Raw genomic sequence first — 24,848 nt, forward strand, 5'->3', positions numbered from 1 at the left:
TGTCACTGAAGCAAGCAAGCCTCCTGTTAGCTTCAAGCTGCCTGGCTGCCGGCCGCCATCTTGGTTGGCAGTTAATTTGCATATCGCCCTGATTAGCCAATGGGAAGGGTAGCGGAGGTAAGGCTAATTACCATGTTTCTCTATTATTAGATAGGATGACGAATAAAACAACATTTTTGAGGACCTACTGTATATGTAGAAATTCGGACCCAATGTTTTTATTATGTCATCTACGTTAAGTTCTAAATTGGAATTTCCCATATAGAACTGTGGTCTTCTTGGGACTCAAGCACTCACACATAAAATCTCAGAGGGCCAGAGCATTAGCTTGTTACTACAGTAAAAGCCACTCTGAATCCAATGACGTCTCTGGATAGCACACGTGAATCCAAATGCTGAACATTGTATGTTGGTCTTTGTTAATGCACAGATGTCTTTGCAGCCAGCCCCCGGTTCTTATGGTACTGTTCCTCCAGATGCAAATACTCTTGTCATGCCACCAGTGTGGCAAGGTTTTGAACTTGCAACCATCTTAATTAAGGTTAAGTTTGATAGTAATTTCATCCCCCACTGATCTTGAAGATATGCATGTTTTTGCCCCTGTAATTTGTTAAGTTTAAGTTTCTTTATGCCTGTCAGTACAATATTTGTTGATTAATTGCTTTCTTCTGCAAGGGTTACATTAAAAAATGTTTTACCTTAAAAGCCCATGCAATCATATTTTCTTCAATAGTGCCTCCAAATTAAAATTTGGTGTTTTTTTCCCCTTCCTGTATGTATTCTACAGGTTGCATTACTTCTCTTTCTAGCCTGTGGATATGTTATTGCTTCCAGAATTTTGTTTATTGCATTATTTGCATTTTCTTGGCACACACTACCCTTTTTAACTATATAAATTGGGTACTCTGTATAGAGTTCCTACCAGAGCATTTATTGTATAATGTTTTATAGCCCTTCTGAGACCTATAATCTCTCCCTATTACTTTTTCCTGTTCTTTTATCTCTTCACATTGTGAATTGCTTTAAGAGTCTTGTCCCCTCCTTTATTATTTACACTTTGCACTCGGCGAATTCTGGTGCTTTCCAAAAGTTATTTGCTTCTTGCAGCACTAAATCTGGAGCTTTCTATGTCCCGAGAGTCTCTTGTCTTTTTTTCTAATCACAATTTGATTTCTGACTTCAATTCAGACAGTATCTTACAGTTCAAGAAATATTGTGTGGACTTCTTTGGAAAATACATTCTGATATAGCCCTAGATACGTTTTCCATGTATCACTTAGGATTTGTCTCAACTGCTTAGAACAGGAAACCCAAATTACAGAAACCTAAACCAAAAAGAAGTTTATTTTTTTCTTTATGTGGAAGAGTTCCAGGGGCAGGCAGTCCAGTCATCACAGACGCTTTCTGTCTTTTTGGTCCTTGGTGAGTGGCTTCTTAGCTTTGCTTGTTGGCTCTTCTTTGCTTGAAGGCTGCTGCAGCTGCATCCACATTCCAAGAGGCAGCAAGAAGAAACAGAAAGAGAGAAAGGACACTTTTAGGGTGAAATAATCACCTTTAAAAGAGCTTCCCTAGAAGTTCCATCCAACAACTTCTAGTTAAATCTCATGGATAGTTTGGCATATGCCTTCACTCAAAATGCAAAGAAAGTGAACTAAGGAGAAAGAGGGGAATGGACATTGAGTAAGCAACCACAGTACTTGCCACCTTTAGACAGTCCCTCTGTAGTGCTTGGGCTCCATACTTGAGGCAAAACTTCCATTTGAGACTGCCAGGCTCCCCAGGCCACACCTTCCCTCTCTGGGAAATGCCTAATCTTCTCTGGACTTCCCAGGACATAGGGCATGCGGTGCCTTTTTCAGGGACATACACCAATGACAAATGCTTAACTCCTTTCCCAGGGATGATGACCCTTCTCAAAGATGACTCTTTTTGAACGCCACTTATGAGAAACATTGATCACTTGCATTATCGAGTATTCTTCCAAAGTTGTTGCTTTTTGCAATAACTATGCCTTTATTCTTTTTTTTTTTATTGACTTCAGAAAGGAAGGGAGAGGGAGAGATAGAAATATAAATGATGAGAGAGACTCGTTGATTGGCTGCCTCCTGCACGCCCCTTCTCCCCGCCCGCCCCCCCACTGGGAATAGAGCCCTAGGCCTTATAATTTGATATTTTGGTTTTTAAGATGATTGTCTCTGCCATAAACTTTAAAAATCTACTCATGACAACAAATTCCCTTCAGTAAATAAGTTGATTTCTGTTACTATTCGGAATGCAGCCACTTGAGACAATGTAGAAAGCCCCCATTGTTACCTGAACGGGGCAACTAAACTTCAAGGAACCTTGGGTAAGATATGAAAATGTTATCTACTGAATAAACAATAGTAATACAAGCCAGAAGGGCAATGCATTTAAAGCGGTTTAAGAAGTGCAAAGAGCAAAGAATTCTGACTGTGGGCAAGCAGGGAAGATGTGCCTGGACAGGGATCATTGAGTTCCTTCGTCCCTGAAAGACTCTGATGCCAGACAACAGAAGGAATGACTTTGCAGACCAGCTAGAAAGGTGCCTGTTTAGGTCAATTGTACAGAAAATATAAGTACTTTGCATGACACTGTCATCAGCCAACAAATACTTACTCAGCATCAACTTTGTCCTGGTTGCATACTAAGCTTGAGGCTTCAAAGGCAAAGAGACCTTATCTCTGACATTTAGGAGTTGGGGGTCTTGTTAGGGGAAATAGGTAAATAGATAACATCCTATATAATAAAAACCCAGTGACCATAATGGCAGAATGATCAGAATGACCACTCGACTAGTCACTATGAGGTGCACTGACCACCTGTTGGTCCCTTTCCCTGGCTGGCAGGCTCCGATCGCCAATGGCAAACAGGAACTGGGGTGGGTGGTGGGAGATGCGGGTGGTGTCAGGCCAAGGCCCCCACCCTGCCGGTCACCCCACACACAGAGGGCGACCCGCAGTGGGGTTGGGGCTGGTGAGCGGGCAGCAATGGCTGATCTCTTGGTGCCTCCCCCAGCTGTCAGGATCCCGTCACCAAATGGTGAACGGGGAACCAGGGTGGGTGGTGGCAAGATGGCCTTGATTGCCGGCCAAGCTGACAGACTCCACCCATGCACGATTTCGTGCATCGGGCCTCTAGTTATAGTATAATTTGACCAGTGCTATATTTGGGGTAGAAGTAACAATGGTGAATGGATGAATAAATTTATTATTAAGTATTTATTGAAATAAGTACCTTCCTCTCCCATGTGACAGGCCCTGGGGTGACAGGCACTGGGGACACAATGGAAAGAAAAGCAGACAGTGTCTCTGAGCTCCTTGAACTTACAGTCTAGAAATAAAAGAGGAACTCTAATGACCAGGCATAAAGCTTAAGCTGAACTCACATTTATATTCTGTTGTGAAATCAGGGCTATACATGTGGAAATTTTGCTGTGAATATTTTAAAACATGTAATAATTTCTGTATTTAAGAACTTTAACAGCTTCCTTGAGGAAATTAAAATAAGCACTATGCACATTACAACATTTTTAGACTTTCTTTTGCTGGCATAATACTCAAAATTCCAATAAGAGGGTTATCAAGTGAGTACACAGAAGGGCACTCCTGGTGAGAAAAATTTGAAAACCCATTTCAGATATATTTTTAACTGTCCATTTGTATTATAATACTGGGAAATGCAACCTCTTCTATCTCTCCTGTTAAAGCAAAAGCACCTGAAATTTGACTAGGCTATGTATCTCATCAACCTCGCCCTTTTTCTGAACTTAATCATTAACCTACACTTGTTGAAGGCTTCAAACGTTCCCAAACCAGTGTTCAATCTGCAACAGAACTTTCATTTGTTCACTCGACAAAGGGGTTTGTAATCCTGTTTGGAGCGATATGTCATACATTCTTGAAAACTTAACTGAAAATGTCAGTAGGCATGTCACTGATATTAGATTGGGTATACAGAGTTGCTCATGTCAAGAAGACCTACGTTCCATTGTAGAGAAAGCTCCAGCCAGGTTAATCTAACTGAAATAGTCTGATAAACGTTAAAGGTCATGTTCAATGTCTTGCAGGTCCTCCATGCCTTTACTGATGCCATTTTTGATGAGTGGATGAGAAGATTCAATCCTTCCGCAGATGCTTGGCCTCAGGAGCTGGCACCCATTGGTCACAATCGGATGTACAACATGGTTCCTTTCTTCCCTTCGGTGACTAATCAGGAATTATTTTTAACCGCAGACCAACTTGGCTACAGCTATGCCATTGATCTTCCAGGTAACTAATACAACTTCTAAATGGGTGATTCATCTTTTAAAGGAGCTTTCTTTCTTTTTTAAAAAAATGTAAACCAAGACCTTAAATTGAAGCATTCAGGTCTCATTAACTTCATTGGCAATTTTCTAGGATACATATATTTAGTAAAATTAGCCTTTGAACTACTAATTAAACATCAGAAAAGGGACTGGTTGGATGACTGTTGTTTTAGAAAACTGAAAGTTGTGAACAAACCTTATTCCACAGAGGAGGTATCTACTCCTACACCTGATTTGACAATTTTGTCTGAGTTAATTGAAAGCTGGTCATGGTTTGAACTGTCTAATCAGTAAAGTCAAAATTCACTAGCCTCATGTGGAGAGGTACTCCCAGGAGATCATTACTGGAAGGCAAGGCTGGGCTTAGAGTGAGGCAAGAGCAGCACTTGTTTGGACCACAAAGTTTCAGGGGAAGCCAAATATGTTAGTAATCTAGATATGTAATAATATCATGCAATATTTTAAAACAATAAATGCAAAAATGTTTTGATGAGTTCACTATCAAAATTTTAAATAAAGACCGGCTGTTGTTTGTTTTATATTCTTGCAACATTTTGTAACTGGGCCATTTTTTCCAATTATCCCATACCACCCCTGCTAGGTGGGGTTTGTGAAGCTGACCATTGTCTGCTAACGGATTGGGCTACATGGGACTTCATGTGTATATTTTATAAATTAATTCTCTTTTAAGACATGTTTTTAGATTGTTGATTTTTTTATTTGCTTTTCTTACTTGGTTCAAAATATAGAGGGATATTTTGATAAGTTCATATAGGGGCATTTTTTTTTTAACCTAGGCCCCAATATAGCTCTGTGTGCCATTTAAAGACTCTTCGTTTGCAATATATACAAATATTGAGTCATTATGTTGTACACCTAAAACTAATAATGTGCGGTATATCAATTATACCTCATTAAAAAAATCTTAGAACAGGTTGAGAAAGAAAGCTAAAATAATAGCAAATATCTTAATTTGTCAAGAAGTCAAAAAACAGACATCCCCTCTGCCAGTAGCTTTTCCCATTTGTGTCTCTTTCATCTTCACTAAGTCTCCACCTACAAAGTAATTAGGACCGTTTTTGAGCTCACATTTGTCTGACTGCAGTCTTTCAGGCCCCAGAATCTGTCCCCTGCTTTTCCTTCTAATTTGCATCTACTGCTGCTCCTTCTCCTTCCTGATTTGAAATTTAATTTCTGTGGGCAACTGAGGGTATCTCTTTGAAACTTCTTTTCCTTTTCTCTGGGACATAAAATAACCAAAAAGTTTGCAATGTGCATTTTGACCATGTTTCCTGCTCTGAAATCAGCCAATTAAGAGATATAGACTGAGAGTCTAAATATGCCCTGAAAGCATTGACTCACTAGAAGACACAAACTCATACTCATTTACTGGTCTGACAAATAAGTTTACAGTTGCATCTGAGGTAGCAGAACTATAACCAGAAGTCAGAGAAGGGAGTGAGGGATTTGGGAAAGGAGGTAGGTCTTGAGCTAGATTCGAAGAGATGATAGATCTTAGGTAGCTGAGGAGGAAAGTAGCAACATTTTAGATTGAAGGGCAGGGCACAGGACTGTGAAAGGCACAGATAGTCTACATAGAGGACTGTGCGAAGAAATCCTGGTTGTAGTATAAGGCTTGGGTAGGAGATTATTGTGAATTCAAGTTGAATATGTGATGTACACCTGAAACCTATATAATTTTATTAACCAATGTTACCACAATAAATTCAATTTAAAAAAGAAAAAAATGGGCATTGAATAGTTTAAAAAAATAAAGCAAAGTTGGAACTGCGAGAAGGACCTGATTATGTAGGACTTTAAAAACTAGGCAAAAACCACAATTAGGTACCATTTTCTACCCATTAGGATGGCTACTAACAAAAAAAAGCAGAAAATAACAAGTGTTGATGAAGATATGGAGAAATTGGAAGCCTTGTGCACTGATGGTCAAAATGTAAAATGGCATAGCCTCTGTGGAAAAACAATATGGAAGTTCCTAAAAAAAAATTAAACATAGAATTACAACATGAGCTAGCAAATCAGCTTCTGGATATATATCCCAATGAACTGAAAGCAAGTAATCAAACAGATATTTGTACAACTCTGTTCATAGCAACTTTATTCACAGTAGATGTAAGGTGGAGTCAACCCAAGTATTCACTGATGGATGAATGGATAAATAGAGGTGGTATATGCATACAATGGAGTATTATTCACTAATAATTCATTCATTAATAATATTCATTAAAAAATCCTGTCATGTGGTACAACAAGAATGAATCTTGAAGATAGTATGCCAAGTTAAATAAAGCAGTCACAAAAGGCCCAAAACTGTGATTCCACTTCTTTGAGGTATCAAGAGTAGTTAAATTTATAGAGATAGAAAGTAGAATGGTAGTCACCAGGATCTGGGCTAGGGGGTGGGAGATGGGTGGGTTACCATTTCTGTTCTACAAGATGAAAAAAGTTCTGCGGATGGATGGTGGTGATAATTACACAACAGTGTGAATGTACTTAATGTCACAGAACTATATTCATAAACATGGTTAAGAGGGTAAAATAGATGTTATGTGTATTTTACCACAATTAAAAAATAATATTAATTTTAAAAAAAGCTAGGCAGGGCAGTTTGGACAATAACAAAAGACAATCATTTTTGGTTCCTGAACAAAGAAATGCAGACTTGAAATCTGTGTTTTAAGAAGCTTAGATTGGCAAAAGATGCTGCTCAATTAGAGCAAAAGGAGACTAATTAAAATCCTTTCGGGGGAATCCCATCAGGATGGGTCAGAGCCCTCTGTGGGATTGAAAGAAAAGAACGAGAAGGAGAATCTACATTTAGATAAGTGTAGGATATAGAACAAGAACCTAGTGTAGAGAAACTGAATTTAAGAACAGCTGTCCAGGCTAAGATACTTTCTAAAAAAAATGACAAGTAGGTATCCATATACTAGAAATAATATCCATTAATTTTGTGGAAGAGTGATTATAAAATACATTTGAATAGAGGATTGGATTTCTCATGTAGAAGATTCAGATTTTATTCACAACTATCTAAATGGGTACCAATTTTAACTGTTCCTTCTATTGAATGTCTCCTGTTGTAATAACCCATCTGATCTGTCTTGATCATTTACCATCCCATAAAGCAGGTAGAGACAATGGCAGAAATTCTCCACCTGAGGGTTGCATATTTTGCAGTTCACCAGATACCATTTTAGCATGCACGTTTACAAATGAGTTTCTAACTCACAAAAGTAGTTATATATACTTCCTTGGAGGGTTTATCCTATATAAATATTTATTGTAAGAAAATTTTAAAGATGCAATAAACTGTATTTAAATAATGGAATGACATTTCCCACTTCCTTAAGAAAGAAAACAATTGTGGCTATGATAAATAGTTGGTGAGGAAGGAGAAGATAAATTTTATTCTAGCCAGTGTTTTGCTTTATCAACAAAAATGCATGTAAAAGGCAAATTGGTTTACTTTTTCCTTTGTGAAGAGTGTTCAGCTGATGAAAATCCCAACCACAGACTTTTTTTTCTTCTGCTTTAATTTCAGTCGAAGAAACGCCAAGTTGGTCCGTGACTCTCCCAGTGGTTATGGGAATGCTGGTGGCTTTGGTTGGTCTTTTTGTCTTGCTGGCTTTCCTTCAGTACAGAAGACTTCGCAAAGGATATGCGCCCTTAATGGAGACACATTGGAACAAGAGATACACAGAAGAAGCCTAGGATGCCCATGCCTTACCCTAGAGAAGAGGCCAGCCACAAAGACCTTGTTGCTGAGACCCTGACAACAAGCTAATCCTCACTGTTCTTCCTTTAGCTAAAGATCTTTGGCACAGCTCATTCTGTTGTGATGATGACCCCAAACACAGACGATGCTTAGCTGTGGTTTGCTTTTCTGTGTAACAGACTGAAGCTGAAGTGCTTGAGGCTATCTCTACCATCAAACAAAGGTAGAGCTGAAGATGTGTGCTATCTCATAATAGTTCCCCATTTTGATTTAGCCTCCTCAGTGTTTTGAGAACATAAAAAAAAAGTTGGTAGTGTAGATTTATTGTGATATTATGGTTAGTGAAATTTGTGATTTGAACAAGATTATGGTTCAATCTTTCTCAGCCCAATCTTTGTCACCATTTGTAATAGGGTGGGGTAGGGAGTGGCAGGTGCCACAATGGTCTCTAAGCTCCCTTTGAACTACAAATATCTATGCTTTTAGGTGCCTTTCTGATTGTCTTCTTGAGGCTTATTTTTCTTCTTTTCCTCTTCAGCCTTTAAAATGGCTGAGAGGATGAAAATAGGCCTTATTTTCCAAGTAAGGTAGAGAATAAATGAATGAATGAATGAATGAATGATTCGGTTCTTTTATATGTCAGACTTTTCAGAATTTGTCAAAAGTCTGAAGTTCTTAACAGTAGACATATCACAAGATTCAATAGCTGGATAAATATGAATCATACAGTGATAAATAAGTAAATGAAGGATTAAATTATAGAGCTTTCCAGTTAACTTACATACAATTTCAAACCCATTACCAAAAATAGAATCCCTCTTTCCAGGAAAGGCTGACTGGAGAAGGCTGGTGAGGATCCCGAATATCAGAGTTCCATTGCTCTCAGTCTCATTTGACTGATCCTGAACCAATTTCTTTACTAGGTAGCCTCAGATGAAAAATTACTAACCTAAAATGCATTTGGCTTATTTTTAAGAGTTGACTTTGTACTAATTAATTCTGTACTATACTGACATTACTTATGAATATTAATCAGTTAAGTCTCATCATTTAAAAGCAAACCATGTATACAAAATAGAACAACTCAGAATTAAATGGTTATGTTCCATTTAGTAAACATCAGATCATGAGAAATAAGAATGAGGCATTTTTTTTTTCACTAAGATGTTTAAATTTAGCAATATGATCTTCACTTCCAAGAAGCTAATAGCTATTGAGAGTTCAAGGCAAATTTCACCTGCTCATATCTGGTACTTATGCATCAGGGATGAGGCCAAAGTTCTAGAAGGTAGCCCGTCTGCCTGCTCATTTCAGCACCTCTCTCTGGAATTGATGTGTGTCAAGAATGGGTGCTAAGAGGATCCTAGAGAGCTGCCTTCTACAGATGGGGGCCTAGAGGGTACAAGGTTCACCAACACCCAGTGTTGTCCACTGGAATAAAATTGGGAAAGCCAGAGAAATGGACAAAGCTCAATCTGAACTGAATTTGAGTCTCATAAAGCCACAGGTATATTTAAGAGTAGGCTCAGCAAATAAGAACCAAGGTAGCCCAGAGTCCTTCATGGGGTGAAGGACTGCTGAGATTTTTTTAGCCACAGCTGCATCAGAATTCCTGCCTTTAACAGCATATGGAAAATTTAACAATGTTTCATTAACGCTCTCCACTTTGAAAAGTTTATGCTCCTGACTCAGGGTTGAACACATTTTTACATCCATTTTTATACCAAAGGAGATATATATTAAAATGAAGATATAGCTGTACATGATAGGATGTTCCAGAAAAGTTGTGCATAAATCATTTCTACATTAAAAGCACCAGGGGAATTAGTTTTTATAGATGAACTATTATGAATAATTCTATAAAGCAAATAACCACCTCTAGCTTCTCTTTTAGGTATATTAGAATTTTCATACATCGTATTCTCATAAGATTTGTTTAAAGCAAGATCTATTTGTGGTAGAAGTAAAGGATAGTCATTTATACTTAGCTACTTTATCTGTAGTGCTGAAACTTATAAATATTATATTTTATAATGTCTTCCTGAAAGAAATAATTTCCTGATTTTATAGTTCTTTTAAGAGGAATAACATTTTCTAACAGTTTCTAATATAACAATAAATCAATGATGAATGTCTTTTAAAAAATTTAAAGGTAGAACAAACCTGTAGGATAAAAAGAGTTGGTATTTACATACATTGAATGTTATGCAAATAAACTCAGAAAATATCAATGAGCATTGTAGGGTTACACTTCTCAATGATAGGAGGAAAATTCAACCTTGAAGAAAATGAATAGATAACTTTATATGCTATATCCTCAGTATGAGAAACATTATATGTATAAGAATTATGATTTCAAAGGAAATGTTTTTATAAATCTAATATACAGAAGTGAAATGAAACTCACTGACATCTTTCCTTTGTGAATGAAATTCTCTTCTAATTCTAAAATTCTTTGACATTAATTTGTGTCTTGCTTAGGATTTAACATTGTTAATTATAATAATCCTAATGAATAATTTTAATCTCACATTAACAAGAAGTAAAAAACTTATTAAAGAAGAAAATAAAAATAAATGTTGTTTTGCAGATTATTGTCATCTGATGGGGCTATTGTTTTTTAACAATAATAATTTGTGAGCATCAATTCCTATATATATATATACACACACACACACACACACTAGAGGCCCGGTGCACAAAAATTTGTGCACTCGGGGCGGGGGGGTGTCCCTCAGCCTGGCCTATGCCCTCTTGCAGTCTGGGACCCCTCGGAGGATGTCCATCTGCTGGCTTAGGCCCGTTACCTGGGGGATCAGGCCCAAGCTGGCAGTCAGACATCCCTCTGGCAGCCCGGCAGCCCTCGGGGGATATCCACTTGCCAGCAGGAAGCAGACCTAAGCTGCAGTCGGACATCCTTAGTGCTGCTGAGGAGGCAGGAGAGGCTCCCACCACCACCGCTGTGCTGGCAGCCATCAGCCTGGCTTGTGGCTGAGCAGAGCTCCCCGCTGTGGGAGCGCACTGACCACCAGGGGGCAGCTCCTGCATTGAGCATCTGCCCCCTGGTGGTCAGTGTGTGTCATAGTGACCAGTCATGCCGTGAAGGGTGTCCCAGATCAGGGTGGGGGTCCCACTTGGGTGCCTGGCCAGCCTGGGTGAGGGGCTGATGGGTGTTTGCAGGCTGGTCAAGCCCCCCAGTGGCAACCCTCACACCATGGGGGTTTGGCAAGCCTGGGTGAGGGGCTGAGGGCCATTTTCAGGCTGCCCACACTCCCTTCAGGGTGGGGGTCCCCACTGGGGTCCCTGGCCAGCCTGGGTGAGGGGCTGATGGCTGTTTTCCGACTGACCAAGCCCCCTGGTGAACGAAGCTCCCAGCCTTTCCTTTTTTTGTTTTTTGTTTTATTCGCTCCAGGTCTGTGGCCATGGCGGCTGGAAGCAGGTATCTGGGGTTTATTTACCTTCTATAATTGAAACTTTGTTGCCTTGAGAGGAGGCAGCTGCTGCTCCAGCTCTGTGGCTGCCAGCTGCCATCTTGGTTGGGTTAATTTGCATACAGTCGCTCTGATTGGCTGGTGGGCGTGGCTTAAGGCATAGCGAAGGTACGGCCAATTTGCATCTTTGTCTTTTATTAGTGTAGATGAGTCTATATAATACATAATAACTACTTCACTTTTTTAAAAGAAATATAAAATACATAATAGTTACTCCATTTTGGGTAACAAATTCTTAAACTGATGTTTCGACTTTGGAGTTTCTAAGCAATTGAGACTTCCTGGCTGTCTGTTACATAGGTAAGAGAAACGAGGCACCACCCTTTTCCCAGGTGAAGAGTTATGATTGATGTCCCCATGGTCTAAAGACTGATCCTGGGGGTGGGGGTGGGGGTCTGGGGGTTGTGGTAGAGTGGCCACTTCCAGTCACTGACCAGGAAGGAGGGGTCTGCAGCAGCTAACTCACTGATCCTCCTGGAAAGCCTTCTCCATCAATCAACTTGTTGGAGGTCCCAGAAGAAGGAAGTTAGAAGCAGCGAGGTAATGGTCATGTCCTGTTTACTTCTACATTTAGACTTGAAGCTTCCAGAGGACAGGTGGCACACCTTTCTGTATGGCTCCAGTGTCGCTGTATCAGAGCACTTCGAGTAATCAGAAAATGTTGGCAGTTAATTGACACAGACACATAAAAGAGCCAATTCATTCTGAACTGGGAGATAATTACTCTCCTCAATGCAATTACAAAACCCAAGGTTGAACTTTTCTCATTTCTACAGTGCCTTGCTCATCCTGAATGCTCTATTAATATTTTTGCATGAATAAATTAATCTCAAAGTGAACCTGAGCCATGAAATAAACTATATCTTAGATTCTGAATAGGGCATAAGGTAGGCAAAATTTTACTTCAAACAACCTAATACAAAGGTACACTTTTCAGCTATATTTTCTTTTTGGGTATATCTTCTCCCCACCGATAGCAGGCCTTAATTTTACCATTTCTAGGGACAAGGATAGAAAGTTGGGTCCTCACAGTGCCATTTTAGGGCCCTCCACTACCTGATATCTTAACAGCCTTGTTCCAGTGGAAGAAGTAAGTGGGAAAATTATCTAGCCAGGCAAACAAGTGCTTTTCTTATTCTAATGGGCTCAAGAGTTTCTTTAGAAATTCTCTAAAGATTATATGATATTTTGACTTTAGCTATAATGACAGTTCAAGCTGAAAATACACTTGTGAAATCTTGAAAACAACACATAAGAAAATTGTGAGCATAACAAAGTTTTCTAAAAGTAAACAAAGCTAACAGAAGCACAACTACTCAAGGCCTGTTTGTTCTATATATTTTCACCAAGACTATATCTATTTGGAAGAAATCATTAACCCACTTGTGTTATTTGCCACCTTGATACAAGTCAGACTTCTTGGATGTAATATGACTGGATTTGGTCCTTTTTTCTTCTGGCCATCCTCTGCTCCTTTGGAAGTTTATAAACAAAAGCTAAAACCATCACAGTGTCTCCCACATATAATTGTGCTCTGTGTTGTAAATAACACCTCGTAGAAAGGCTTAAACTTGTTCCTCTTTATTAAAATACCACAGATTTTCTGCCAGCATACACATTCTGATTACTCATTCACTGTTACTGAGCATTTCTGAATGTGTAATTAGCACAGTGACCTTCCTGATTAACAGCATAGCTGAATTGGGTTTACAATAAAGCAAAACCTGCCCTCTTGTGTTTTATTAGAACATTGCACAATCTGGTAAAGTTCTTAGGGTTACTTTTCTCCACTGTGGTTAATTGCCTGGGTCAGAAAAAACCAAAGGCTGGAAGATTTCCCACGAATTCAGAAATCAGAACAGATAAGCACAGTACTTAGAAGGAAATGATTTCCTGTGTAGGCAAAGTCACTATATAATTAAAGCGCTCAGGATTTCGTTTTTAATATAGTTTAAAATATTAAATGTTCACAGCAAGCCATCAAAATTTGGGGGAGCATTTCAGGCCACTGGGCAAAACTCTTCTATGCTTGTCAAATACACATAGGGTATAATTTAGTTAAAATTATTTATATGATCATACTGCAGTTGGAGATTGGAGAGATGTTTTTTGTTAGTGTTTTTTTTTTCCCAATTAAAAACTGTTATCGAGAAGCTGGTAAATTTTGAAAACAATGTTAGAAAAAATACTGGATCAGTGAATAGAAACCAGATATGAATACCTGAATATGGGTGTGGGTGAGCTCAGTGTCAGGTAACATCTTTCACAGTGGGAAATTCACTTTCAAAACTGGGCTATTGGCCTGATGGTGCCAAGAGCAAATATTTATTTGGGTGCCTACAGTGGTTGATATAAGGTGAATGAAAAAGAGACTCAAGTAATAAAGAAAATATCATTTTTTAATGTGTTTGTAAAGCTTTTCCTTCTAGTACAAGTGTGTCAAACTCAAAGGCTAACACGGGCCAAATAAACAAGGTTTAAGTTTATGTGGACTGCAAAAAACCCCCAAAAGCTTCACTTTTCATAGAAACATAGCTTTATTTCAATAGAGACATGCTGAATACAAAGGGCTGAAATAAATGAGTAATCATTAACATAAAATAATAGAACATTTTAATAAAAATTAATATTTTTTCTTGAACATTAACTTACCAGATACTGAATAACTGCACAAATTAATAAGCATAATGCAAATAAACCTATTTTTCTTGTTCTCCAAAAGCGAAATATTTCCTGTTGCACACACCAAACAAGTCAGTACAAGATTAGTGACGTGGCAATCGGCTGCTAAAATATTTGCTGCTAGTATTAGTGGAGAGAAATGGTGTGCCTACACATAAGGCGAGTAAGGGAAATGAATGCAACATGATTATAGTAATCAGTCATTAGCAAACGTTGTAGTTTATTATTAATAACTAGAGGCGCGGTGCATGAAAATCGTGCACTTGCAGAGGGGGGGGTCCCCTCAGCCCGGCCTGTGCCCTTTCACAGTCTGGGAGTCCTTGGGGACATCCTTACCAGTGGAGGCTGGAGAGGCTCCCGCCACCGCCACTGTGCTTGCCAGCCGTGAGCCCAGCCTGCATTGAGCTCCTGCGTTGAATATCTGGCCCCTGGTGGTCAATGCGCGTCATAGCGACCGGTTGTTCTGCCAATTTGCATATTAGCCTTTTATTATATAGGATTATGTATAACAGGATATTGTAAAATTTAACACTGTAAGCACCAAGCCTGTTTTGTCTTCTTTTCCATTTAGCCCGCAATATCCAATTTCAATGACATACTGGTGGCACCAGTGACTGACATGGTGCTTAACATGTTAAGTTACAAAATTTTTATTAAAACGTTTCTTACATACCATTATATTGGCTGGGCCACAAAAATATTCGTTGTGGGCCACATGTGGCCCACGGGCCACGAGGTTAACATGCTTATTCTAGTACGTATACCAGGTAAAGGTTAAAGGGGCAAAACGGAAGTAGCCTATGTATTTGCTTATTCTGAGAAGTTTTGCTTATGTAAAAAAATTGGGGCTCAAATTTTCCAGCTGGCTCTGCCTATTATTCTTTTCTCTCTTAGTGGGGATTCTAGACATGGGGACAGTAGCTGTTCCTATGGAGAGGAGAAAAAAGGGAAAAAACACCACAAAACCAAGAACTGAAATTGGGGAGTCAGATGGGAAACAGTATGCTGCTGGAAAGAGCCATCATCCCTAGAGGAGGATGACAAATCCTCCTACGGATAAGTATGTCACCATATGGAATGCCTCGCTGAAAACTTAATTTCCAAAGCAGCACGTCTATTATTTGTTTCTACGTAACGTCTCATCTTCAATATTTTTATTTGCTCCTTTAAAAAGCAAGTTGTGTCTTGACTATTGCCACTAACCAGTGTTTTCTCTTATGAAAAACTAGAGGCCTGGTGCACAAAAATTTGTGCAATGGGGGGGGGGGTCCCTCAGCCTGGCCTGTGCCCTCTCACAGTCTGGGACCCCTCGGGGGATGACCACCTGCTGGCTTAGGCCTGCTCCCCGGGGGAGCGGACCTAAGCTGGCAATCAGACATCCCTCTGGCAGCCCGGTAGCCCTCAGGGGATCTCCACTTGGGAGTGGGGAGCAGACCTAAGCTGCAGTCAGACATCCTTAGCGCTCCCACCACCGCTGTACTGGCAGCTATCAGCCTGGCTTGTGGCTGAGCAGAACTCCCCCATGTGGGAGCGCACTGACCACCAGAAGGCAGCTCCTGCATTGAGCATCTGCCCCCTGGTGGTCAGTGTGTGTCATAGTGACCAGTCATTCCCAGTCTTTCTGCTGTTAGGGTCAGTTTGCATGCTACCCTTTTACTATATAGGATAGAGGCCTGGTGCATGGGTGGGGGCCGGCTGGTTTGCCATGAAGGGTGTCCCAGATCAGGGGGGGGGTCCCACTTGGGTGCCTGGCCAGCCTGGGTGAGGGGCTGATGGCTGTTTGCAGCTGGTCACACCCCCTTCAGGATGGGGGTCCCCAATGGGGGGCCTGGCCAGCCTGGATGAGGAGCTGATGGCTGTTTTCAGGCTGGCCACCCCCCCTTTAGGGTGGGGGGTCCCCACTGGGGTGCCTGGCCAGTCTGGGTGAGGGGCTGAGGGCCGTTTTCAGGCTGGCCAGTGACTGAAGCTCCTAGCCTCTCCTTTTTTTCTTTTTTTTCTTTTTTATTCTGGGATTTATTTACCTTCTATAATTGAAACTGCTGCTTTCGGAGCTCAGAGTCAGGCCCACGGCAGGCGGGGAACCTTGGCTTCCTCCATCACTGGAGCAAGCAAGCCTCCTGTTCGCTTCAGCTGCATGGCTGCCAGCCGCCATCTTGGTTGGCGGTTAATTTGCATATCACCCTAATTAGCCAATGGGAAGCGTAGCGAAGGTATGGTCAATTACCCTTTTTGTCTTTTATTGGATAGGATATTTGTATGTCAAAGCCTTGCATTTCACGCCAACGAGGCATGCTCAGCTACAATGCACGCGGGTTGGTGCCTTAAGTCTCAGACCTCTGTATGCAAGCACATGGTGGGCCTTGAACGGCAATGTAACCTAAGTAAGAATCCGCGCGGTTATCTATGAGCCTCTTTCTCTGCTTCCATGTGGCAAGCGCACAACTCCCGACCTTTCCAACTCCGAGACTCTTACTTGAGCAGCACGTTTTCTTTTCATTTCAGGTATTTTACAGTTCTGAGGCTTGTAACATTTTACAGACTCAAGGTCGTGTTCATTCTGTTCCTTTCTCTCCACAGCCTGTCCTCTTATCAAGATGCAGGCTTCTTTGTGTTTTTAACGCGTTTACTCGAGATAGTCCCCACTCTTTGATCCGACGCTGACTCTCAGCCGTGAGCTGTCAGCCACGGGGAGCGCGTCTCAGGTGCGCTGCCTGCCAGGGCTTGACAGCAGCACCCGGCCTCTCTGACAATCAAAGGGCTCTTCCAACCCAGTAACATGCAAATGTGTCCCTTTTTTTGCTGCAGTCTGTCACAGCCCACATTTTCCAGCTTAGCTGCACAAAAGCACGCTTGATAAGATCATTCTGAAGCTGACTGCTGGGCGTCATGGATGCAAATGTATTGTTTTTAAACAAGGGACTCAACACATGAAGTCAGAGTGAACTCACCTTACAGCTAGATGGCTGCCTCGGACCTGGTTTCCGCTTGCTGGGCGGACCATGCAACTGAGTGGCATTTACCACAGAGCAATCTGCTTCCCTTTGTTGCAGCTGTGGGAGGGAAGAACGCGGTGTCCGTGGGAGACTTTGCTGGGATTTCTCCCTATGTACTGACTGTCCACAGTCACAGGAGAGAACAAGGGTGCCACAGCTCAGTTCCCAGGTTTAACTTTCCCCTGCTAGAACCTCCTCTCTGTAAATGCCACTAGAAAATATTCATTACAAATCCTCCATTCAAACCAGTAAGGGATTTGACCTTAATAACCTCCCTATGTGAATGCTCTGCCAGTGTAAGATAAGAGTGCTGGGCTCCCATTAATAATGAAGAATATCGCCATCTTTCCTGAGCCCGGCCACAAGTCAGTGTCCAGTACGATCTCTCTTGACATTGGCAGGTTTCTTTCCGTGCCCGTTGGTCCTGGCACTGTTCAGGTATTAGGGAGGGCTCCCAAGGGTTATTTTCAATGGCATAGGGGCATTTTGAGGATAAAATACTGGCCTCAGCTGGCATAAAAGTGAAATGTGTTCATACATTTTTGAAAATTTTTACTTTTTAAATTACGGTAATTTTTTGTGGCAAGGTATATAACATAAAATTTGTCTTTTTAAAAAATATCCTTACCTGAGGATATTTTTTAAAAATTGATTTTGAGAGAGAAAGAGGGATAGATAGATAGATAGATAGATAGAGAGAGAGAGATTTCAGTTGCCTCCCCTAATGGGGATTAAACCTGTAACCTTTGGTGTACAGGACGAAGCACCACCTAAATGATCCACCAAGTCAGGGCAAAATTTGTCATTTTAAGTGTACAACTCAGTGGCATTAATTACATTCACAATATTGTACACCATCATCACCAGCTATTTCCAGAACTTTTTCCAAATAGTAACTCTATACTCATTAAATAGTAATTCCCCATCTACCCCTCCTCCCAGTCCCTGATAACCTCCAGCAAGGCTCGGGGAAGTCTTCATTTCTATCCTGAGACCCTAAGCTCTGTGATTTGGGTGGGGACCTAATTGTCTTAAACCAATTACTCGATTTCATACCCCTGGCTCCAATGTAAAACTGAAGGCCAAAACATTGGAAAGGGATGTTTATTGAGGATTCTAGGAAATAAAGCCAAAAAACATGTTCTCACCCCTGAGGGGTATGGTGTAAAGATGTGAGGTCTGGAATCATGGCAGCCATTTTGCCTCCATGAGGAAAAGTTTGGAACAACTGGGGTATCCCACCTTTTAAAAAAATTTAGGTCAGTTTGGGTTGGGGTTTATCCTATCTAATAAAGAGGGAATATGCTAATTGACCCTCACACCATCACAAAGATGTCAGCGCCCACAGCCAATAAGGAGGGAATATGCTAATTGACTGCTCTGCCCTCAAAGATGGCGGCGCCCACAGCCAATAAGGAGGGAATATGCTAATTGACTGCCACACTCTCAAAGATGGAGGCGCCCACAGCCACAAGATGGCTGGCAGGGGAGGGCAGTTGGGGGTGATTGGGCCAGCAGGGGAGGGCAGTTGGGGGCAATTGGGCTGGCAGGGGAGCAGTTAGGCATAGACCAGGCTGGCAGGGGAGTGGTTAGTGAGTGATTAGGCTGGCAGGCAGAAGTGGTTAGGGGCAATCAGGCAGGCAGGCAGGTGAGCGGTTGGGAGCCAGCAGTCCGGGATTGTGAGAGGGATGTCTGACTGCCCGTTTAGGCCCAAGGGGTCCCAGATTGGAGAGGGTGCAGGCTGGGCTGAGGGAACCCCACCCCCCCAAGTGCACGAATTTCATGCACTGGGCCTCTAGTCTTATAATATAAAGAATCCTAACTGATAAACTTCTCTTCAGGGAATTTAAAAATAAGGTAAGGAAGCAGAGGAGCTGATTTATTTATTAATTTTCAGACACCACAATCCTTGCCTTCAATTGAGTCAAAAGAAAATTTTCTTTGTTCCTTAAAGATTGCAAGAGAAGCACCGGTGTGTAAGTAAGGGCTCCTCTGGGTGTAGAAGGACAGTAGGGTGTAGTGGTTCAGTCCATGGCCTGTGGATGCAGAGCACCAGTATTTAAATTCCAGTTCAATCATTTGTCACCTACATTTTTTTTAACTGCTCTGGACTTTAGTTTCCTTGTCTGCGAAAAACATATTAAAAATGTTCTTCCTGCTTCATATACACACAGGTTGTTGTAAGAATTAATTGAATTATATTACATATAATATATGTCTTCCTATGTGTCTGAATTCCCTCTTCTAAGGGAAGATTGAATTAGGGCCCACACGAACAGCCTCATTTTAACTCAATCACCTTCACTTAAAGGTCCTACCTGTAAATATTGCTACATTCTGAGGTACTGGGGATTGGGATTTCAACATATGAATTTTGAGAGGATGACCAAATTCAGATTGGGGGGACATAATTCAGCCTATAACAGCCTGGAACAGACAAGATGCTCAATAAAGGTTAACATTATCTGTCAAATCTCTTTAGAATGCTTGGTGTGTGAAACCAATGCTTCAGATTAAATCCTATTGATTAAGACAAGCAATTGTAGCTCAAAAACTGAAAACCAGGCTCTATAGACTGTGCATGGATATCTGAAAAACTAGGCAGGGCCCTGCTGTGGGATCGATGCTCTTTTATTCACAACGGGAGAACCGGTGCGATTTCTTGATGCTCAGGTGGGACGGAGGGTCACTGAGACACTGACGGCTTCAGTTGGCATGAAGACATCTCACCACAGAGTGAGGTAAAGGGAAGAGAGGGAATGACAGGGAGAGGCCCTTCCAGGGAGCCATCCTGTTCCGCCCCAAAGGGCACCAGTGCCTTTCTCATTTGGTGGCGAGAGAACGGAAGTGTAAATGGGGTGTGAAATGTTAAATGTGAGCGAACTTGAAGCAATTGACACAGTGCTTCTGCTTCATTACCAATTTCGTTTTTTTTTCTGTGCTAGTGAAGCCAGAGAAAATGTTCCCAATTTCCAGTTCTTTCTAAGAGATTAAGAACTTCAATGGCGGGCTCAGGCTCGATTTACCGCAGACTTACCTTGGATCCTGCCCTCTGCTTAGTTTGGTTCTGAGAGAGAAACAGAAGGGGTTTGAACAATTGGGAGGGAAAGGGTTGACTAACTTTCCACCGCTCTCAGTCTGGAGCTGGAGCTATTTATTGCCTCACAGAACAAGCAAGAGGAGTGAAGAGATTCTTCCCTGCTCAGCCGCATGCCCCCCTACTTAAGGCATGCCTAGGTACTTCGGGTCTTCAATATAGAATTGAAACTTCTCCGAGGTCTTTTTTTTTTTTTGACTTTGCTTATTTTACCTGTTGTCTTTCACATATGTGACTGTGATAGAACATATTCTTCTGAAAATTATGCATTGATACCCTTAGGTTGCCTTGCAGATTGCACATTGGATTTGCATGTATTGTCAAAGCAATAAGCATTGTGAGCTATGCTGCATAGGGTGCCACCTGCCAGGCAACTGCTCAGTGTCAACAGAGTTGTTAGGGTTTTTTCCCCTCCCTAGTATTTGTGTACTTATTGGAGTATTTAATTTTATCCTTACTCCTTAATGTTTTAGAAAAGTGACTGAAAAATGGAGCAAACAGGGAAAGATTAATACTAGTGATAAGTTTCACAAAATTGTATATTCTTGGGACAGAGGTGGAAATCAAGTGTGGGTAGATTTAACCTCAGTGGAATGTAAACTGGTTAACTGTGGGTTTAATAGCAAAGGACAAGAATAGGATAATCAAAATACTGAAAAAAATATCAGAGATTTTGTGAAAATGGGGAGGCATAATTAAAATTTTTAGAATATTATTTTACTTTCTGGAAATACGTGCTTGTTGTCGGGCTTCCAACTTCGATGCCTTAGGTCTTTGGATGTTTACTAACTAGCATTAGAATTAGAATTGGCTGCTGTCAGGTAAATGGTATTTGGCCAAGACTAATTTTAGTCTGCAGCCCCAGTCTCAAATATTCTTTTTCATTGGGCCATAAAACATAATGTATTTAAACTGTTAAACCTAATCAAAATGAACTACATTTCCCCTACTGGCACATAAAAGCCACTTAGTAAATATTGGTTAAATAATTGAATGAATAAATAATAGTTTTGACTCTTTGAATTAGCAATCTGTAGAAAATTAAAGATGCAAGCTACATTCAGGAGGAAGTTCCAAAGCTGGAGTTACTGGCTTGGGAATTCATTTGCAGGAAGTGATCATCAAAGCATTGAAGATGATGAGATCCACAACATGACCCTAAAGGTAAGGAAGGTGGGAAGAATTAAAGGAAAAAAAGCCTGGGGAGAGCCATGATTGTGGGCCCAGAGACAGGAGATGGGGCGCCTTATCCCAAATCTTCCATTTGCTGGTAGAATAGTCTTGGGTAACCAACCTGGCCTCTACTAGCTCCATTTTGTCCATCTGTCAAATTGAAGGGTTTAGGATTAAATGATCATCAAAACTCTACCAAGGTAAAGAGGAGAAGCTGCATATTATAACATAAAGAACACTAAACTAAGAAGCAGAAAGCTGGGTCTAAGTTCCTTTTTTAATATTTGCTAGTTCTAGACTTGGATAAATTATATATGTTCTCTGAACCTTAAGTTTCTTTTGTAACGTGGTGTCAGTACCTCTTTCACTACAGGTGGGTTGCAAGGAGTCAGTTAGGTAACACATATGAAGACACCAAAAATGACTCTGACACTCAAGTGTTCAGTAATCATTCATTGAATCTCAGCTAATGAATCTGAAGTTTATGTTTTGTGATTATAAAAAGGACTAGAGGGCCATTTCATTTCCATGGGATTTTTGCTTTGCTTATCTTCAGAAACTTTGGCTGACAAAAGTAAATAAAATATAAAGCAGGGGAAAATTTAAAATATCAAAAGGATAAAAATGAAGCAAAAGGAGCAGAGGAATTGATAATGTCTTGTCCCCAGCATAATTTAATTACAGAATGGGACACCGAATCTAGCTCTGAGTTTCTTAGTTAATTGAAACCTAGGAATACATTGGTTTTTATAATTAGCAGTAGAGCCTCCAAGAAAACATACACACTCAATTGTGGAGACCTCAATAGTGCATTAAAGCAAGCACATGGCCTTTCTGATCACTGGACCTGTGCAAGTGTATAGGTCACACACCCATAAAGCTGTACCCACATTTTCATTTGGCTGTGGGCCTGGTAATTTATGTAGCTGTGCCTGCTGGGGGTACTGACTGAGGTAGGAGAGCAATTCACTCTGTTCTACAAAGGCATATAGGGCCTCAGTAGAGTCAGCAGACAAGCAAAATCTAGAAGGCTTCAAAATATTCCTTGTGATAGTTCATTTTTAAAACATTTATTTTATATTTTTATTGATTTCAGAGAGGAAGGGAGAGGGAGAGAGAGAGAAACATCAATGATGAGAATCATTGATCGGCTGCCTCCTATACGCCCTCTACTGGGGATAGAGCCCACAACCCGGGAATGTGCCCTTGAGCAGAATTGAACTTGGGATCCTTCAGTCCGCAGGCTGACACTTTATCCACTGAGCCAAACCGGCTAGGGTGTGATAGCTCATTTTAATGTCTCATGCCTTAGAGCAGAGTTATAGGAGAGATATCACAGCCAATTTATAGCCAAGATATTGGTTTTCTCAGCCCTCAGAACTGTGGACAGGGCCAATGCTGGTCAAAACCACAAGTTAGGACTCTTCTGGGCTCACATAGCCCATCTATTGACATCAGAACCTTACAAATGGAGAGGAAGGTTGGGAAACATGATCTTAGAGAGAGGTCCAGTTGTGGCTGAAATTAAAAGACTTAAAAAATCTATAATATAAGATTCTAAAGAGGAGACTATAAAAAACACTTTGTTTAAAATGGACATGATTTGCCCTGGCCAGTTTGACTCATTAGATAGAGTGCCAGTCCAGGCTCTGGTCAAGGCTCGTGCAGGAGGCAACCAATCGATGTTTCTCTCTGTCTTTACCTCTCTCCTTAAATATCCTCAGGTGAGGATTAAAAAAGAAAAAGAAAAAAAAAAGGACATGATTTAATTTCACAACCAAACCATCACAAATGTTATCAGTTTTGGTTAGAGCCAGCTGAGTAGAGAACGTGAAGTCAGCAATTTTGATGACACAGTTGATTCTTATTAGTCACGGTAGTTACATTCTATAAAGTCACAGCAGTGAATTAGCAAATACTAAATCATTCCCCTGGGGGGAAATACAAGGTTAGGTTCCTGCAAGCCTCAACATTTTCATCAACCAATCAATGCATAACTTTGTTTTATGTGTGTTTCTGTTTAAAGGCATCTTATTTAATATACGTATATTGTTGATTCATTAACATTAAAGTCACAGCCAAGAACACTACGACATGCCTGAACAAAGCTTACCTAATGCATTTATTTTCCCTGTAAGGCACCTTGAGTTTCGGAATGCTACACAGTGCTTCAGCACTAAGCTAGGGGGCCATTTTAAAAAGTGAAATCACCACCCCAAAAGCACAAATAGACTGCAAAATGGACACAAGTTTACAGTAGGGGGGTTGAAATGAGAAAGCAAAGCATCGCCTTGTTTGACCTCAGCTGGAATATGTGCATCACGTGACTCATTTTTTATCACTCTGTGCATATGCATGTCTGAATGGCGGTGGAAGTGCCTGAGTATTGATTCAGGGTTACAAATGATTTTAAACTAGTAGACACATTGGCAAACACTCAAATCATGAGGATTGACTGTACTGAGGGCAAAGTATAAAAACATCAGTTAGGTGCTTAATTCTAGTATTTAATATAGAGTTTCAAACCAACAGATTTTACTCTCTTTGTGGGATAAAATGTCAATTTAAAGTGAAAAGATAAGCAACATGAAGTGTGTGGGTGGCACGGTGCACTTATTCCATCCAAATGTGTAGGAGGATGCAAATCACAATGAAAATGGCAGAGCAGATAAAGGGTTTTGTTGTTATTGTAACTATTTTAACAAGTCATTCCATGAAATTAAGTTAACTAAAGCATGAGTAACTTTTTCACAGAGAAAGGTATACAACAGAGTCAAAGCTTGTTCCTGAGTGCATTCCTATTGTGGATCTCAGAGTTGAATAATCATAATAGAGAGACTTCTTGGGTCAATGGCATGGAGAGGTAGCAAGTTTTTTTTTTTTTATTGTTTTATTGCTTAAAGCATTACAAAAAGTATTACATATGTCTGAGAGGTAGCAAGTTTTGAGTTGCGTTGTTTCTCTGGCAAACTCCAGATTTGCTGGTGTTGAAATAACTTTCTAGGCCTAAGATAGAGCTGCTCCTGGAGCCCAGGTACCATGTCAACAAAATGTTACCAGACAAAAGGGTCTGTTTGCCTGCTTGCATCATAGCCCAATAAGACATGAATAAGAGTTTGCAGCAAAAAAAGAGGGTTTATTTTCAGGAAGTGGCCTATGCCCAGAGACACAGGTGAGCTAATGCTCAAAAGGCCTGGTTCCCTGATGGCTTGCAGGGGATGGGTTATCTAGGGGAATAATCACTAATCATGGTGACTAAGGGAGTCAGGGTCATGGTCAGGGTTGTGGTCTCTATTGATTGGTCAGCGCTAGGGTAGGGGTCATTGGTCATTGCATCTGGTCCTGC

At 40.8% G+C, this 24,848-nt stretch overlaps 1 protein-coding gene across 1 annotated transcript in view; it reads left to right on the forward strand.

Moving 5' to 3' along the window:
- The window catches only part of DCT (dopachrome tautomerase), a 54,445-nt gene extending 43,785 nt beyond the window's left edge, over nt 1–10,660 (forward strand). The window contains exons 7-8 of the mRNA XM_005882392.2: nt 4,088–4,289; nt 7,893–10,660. Of these exons, the coding sequence (XP_005882454.2) occupies nt 4,088–4,289; nt 7,893–8,062 (372 nt within the window). The 3' untranslated portion in view covers nt 8,063–10,660. The remainder of the gene's footprint in view (nt 1–4,087; nt 4,290–7,892) is intronic.
- Nucleotides 10,661–24,848: the final 14,188 nt, after the last annotated feature.

The sequence above is a fragment of the Myotis brandtii genome, unplaced genomic scaffold (genome assembly GCF_000412655.1).
Source record: "Myotis brandtii unplaced genomic scaffold, ASM41265v1 scaffold71, whole genome shotgun sequence".
In the NCBI taxonomy this organism is placed as follows: Eukaryota; Metazoa; Chordata; class Mammalia; order Chiroptera; family Vespertilionidae; genus Myotis; species Myotis brandtii.